Below are 3496 nucleotides of genomic sequence, written 5' to 3' on the forward strand. Positions count from 1 at the left end.
GGTCCGACGGCCACGTCTGGGCCTATCAGGCACCCATCACCGATTGTTGCGGTGTTCGCGACGAGCACGTTGCCGACAACGTGGGCGCCAGCGGCGAGCTTTGACGGTGATTTTGTGCGGAGAGAGTTGAGGTACAGCCTCAGGCCTGTGAGTTGTGTCGACATTTTTAGAAATTCTAATCAAAATACAAATACGAACACCTCAACATTCGATCAAAGTCCTACCTGTAATGTAGTCTTTGGGTTGGCCGATGTCCATCCAGAATCCTGGAAGGACCATGGCATAGAGGTTCTGGTCGGCGGCAATCTTCGGGAAGACCTCTTTCTCAATGGAGGTCGGCCGGAGCTCAATCTGGTCGATGACGGACGGATTCAGAAGGTACATCCCTGCATTGATCTTATTGCCAACGAAACTCTTGGGCTTTTCGACGAATCTTTCGACTTTTCCTGTTTCCTCGTTCATTACCACCACTCCGTACTTTGAGGGCTCATCAACCTGATATGATTGCCAATTTTCAATATGATAAGTTTGTATACGAGTACATGTAATTAGAGATCATGTATCCTATTAACCTTATAGAAACTGAAATGGAGGACCAAACGGTCACTTTTTAAACAGTAAAGATATTTCGACGAATCCCGCAAATATTCGGGTGATTTTCTGTAGCTATTCTTCATATCCGTGTTTGGTCACCTAGATTTGGTTGAGACTAACCCTAGTGATTTGAGAAGCTGTTCAATTGCATCTATTCTTCTGTACTTATATGAAGATTAAAAAAAATCACTGTTTGTGCTACAGTAAACACTGCGGTAAATTAAAAATCAAATCTGGCACACTTGAAGTACTATTCATACTACAGTAAAAAATATTTTTTTTTATAGTAATAACATTTAGTTATAGATATAGTTTCTGAATCAAATGTATTAAAACTTAGATCATTTTTAAGTATAAAAAGGAGTAAATATGAATTCTACATCAAATGTATTAACACTTGCATCATTCTTCAAGTATAGAGGAGTAGATATAATTTCTAATTTTAAACATACAATAATTAAATCAAATGCATTAAAACTTAGAGGGAAACAAGTTCAAAATGCAGTGCTTAAAAAAACAGGGGGTCACGTTTTGCACGGGGTGCACACTAGTCTATACTTATAGGAGGATCCAAAGAATCATCGTTCACACTACAATAATGCTACAGTGAATTGTTGTAGCATAAATAGCAAATCAGATCTGGCGCTCCACACTCGAAGTTACTGTTTATGCTACAGTAATTTACTGTAGCATAAACTGTAGCATAAACAGTAAATCAGATATGAGCCTTACACTTGAAACTACTATTCATTCTACAGTAATTTACTGTACCATAAACAGTAAATGTATTAAAGCATGGATTCTCCTTCAAGCGTAGAGGAGTAGATATGATTTCTAAATCAAATGTATTAAAACTTAGATCATTCTTTAACTATGTAGGAGTAGATATGATTTCTAATTTTAAGCGTACAATAATTAAATTAAATGTGTTAAAACTTAGAGGAAGACAAGTTTAAAAAACGATGCTTAAAAAAATAGGGGACCGTGAGGTGCACACTAGTATCAAACAATAGAGAAAACTAGATACACTGTCTGTCATGAATTTACAATTGTTGTATGTATGTTTTTAGTGAAATTTTTCTTGGATTCTAGTGGAAACAAACCTTGGTGACCATGATTGTGGCCTCGCCACCGTGAGCCTTGTGGAACTTGATGAGCTCAGCAAAGGGGTACTCGCTGATAACATCACTGTTGAGCACAAAGAAAGGCTCACCAGAACCATCAACTAGTTTGTCCCTTGCTAGAGCTAGGGGACCAGCTGTGCCCATGGGCTCCGTCTCTTGAGAGCACGTGATTTTGATGTCAAGCTTGCTCTCAAATTCCTTCAAAAAGTTCATCATCACCTGCGCAAGAAAAACAACAATAATAAATAAATTGCTTAATATTGATTGTTTTTCAAAGAAAGGGTCACACTTGTTAGAGTAATTAACGGAGGCATGCGTGTTGTTGAAGTGTCACACATTGGGGTCGCCGCAATCTAGTTCATCAACAAATCCAAATCATAAATAACGATGGATTGGTTACGCCACGTCAACAATATACCAACTAGCATTATAGAGAGACAACCAGCTCTGTTTACTATAATAGCAAATATACACCTACCCTGACACCTTGGGGAGGTAGCCGCTTATTGTCACTAAACTTTTTTATTAGCACTTACACCTCTCTCTCTCTCTTACATGTACATGTTACTATCGGTGTCACATGACATGTGTTGCAGAGAGATCTCCTGACATTTCAATCTGTTGCGGAGAGACCCCATACTCTTGTATGCGTTAAACATACACCTTCAACAATACAATTACAGGTAACATAAAGACAACTCTATGGGAAATCAAGGAATCTAACTACTAATAAATAATAAAAAAAAAACTTCAGAGATGTATCTGCCATTGACCCTAAAAGAGAAGACAAGGGATCAAACCTCTGGTCTGTAATTGATTGCAAGAACAACTTCAGTCACTCCAACTTCCTTCAAAGCCTCAATCTGATAACAGTTCAACACAAAGTAAACAAACCAAATCCAAGAAAACAAAATTATAATTAAGGGGGGGAAAAGCAAAACTAATTACCTGATGCAGGATCATGGGCTTGTTAGCAAAATCCACCAGGGGCTTGGGCACACTGAGGGTTAACGGGCGCAAACGGGTCCCGAACCCGCCAACAAGAATCAATGCCTTCATTCTTCTTCCTCTAATAAGAAAAATCAAAAGCAAAGAAGAAGAAGAAGAGAGAAAGATGACTGTGGTTTTATTGACGAGGAAGTGAAAGCATTTAAAGCGTTTTAAGAGGTGGGAAAGAGGCCAAATAGATTGCTTAGGTGTCATTTGCTGCTCAAATTCTGGTTGTCCTTTGTTTTGATTGGAATAATGCTAAATTTTCCAGCTAATTTCTTGCTGGCCCTTAATTTCTTTTTTTTATTAATTAACACCAGTATAAATTCAGTCTCTCAAATTAAATGAATCTGGTTAAACTAGGCAATAAAGGGTTAAGGAAAATAATTATAATTTTTTTTTTAATAATAACAGATAAAGAAAATGAAGTGTTACCTGATGAATTTCCGGATTCGGGTCGAGGAGATTCGCTAACCCGCTAACTGTTCTCCCTTTCTCTTCCCCTGAATTGTGAGAGGAAAGAAGGAAGAAGAGCAATGGCTCCGAGCTGAGATCCTTGGCCTCTTTTATAGGAATTTTTAGGATTCGTTTTTTAAACATATTTTTATTAAATATTTTTTAAAACTAGATTATCCATAGAGGAGGTTATTACGTACGGTCATAATTTGGCCAATACCCAAATCTGGAGGAGTATGACGTGTATTTTCTTTTACTTGCGGCTCTGATTATCAAATTTTATAGATTTAATTATTACATAATGAAACGGGCTATTTTTTAATAATGCTAAA

The 3496-nt window shown here is 37.4% G+C and overlaps 1 protein-coding gene across 1 annotated transcript in view; it reads right to left on the reverse strand.

Moving 5' to 3' along the window:
* LOC109843130 (probable mannose-1-phosphate guanylyltransferase 1) overlaps positions 1–3270 on the reverse strand; it is a 3678-nt gene extending 408 nt beyond the window's left edge. Inside the window, 6 exon segments of the mRNA XM_020412063.1 lie at positions 1–145; positions 225–495; positions 1698–1937; positions 2519–2581; positions 2667–2787; positions 3144–3270. The exon segment at positions 1–145 is cut by the window's left edge and continues 7 nt beyond it. Coding sequence (XP_020267652.1) covers positions 1–145; positions 225–495; positions 1698–1937; positions 2519–2581; positions 2667–2777 — 830 coding nt within the window. The 5' untranslated portion in view covers positions 2778–2787; positions 3144–3270.

The sequence above is a fragment of the Asparagus officinalis genome, chromosome 5 (genome assembly GCF_001876935.1).
Source record: "Asparagus officinalis chromosome 5, Aspof.V1, whole genome shotgun sequence".
Classification (NCBI taxonomy): Eukaryota; Viridiplantae; Streptophyta; class Magnoliopsida; order Asparagales; family Asparagaceae; genus Asparagus; species Asparagus officinalis.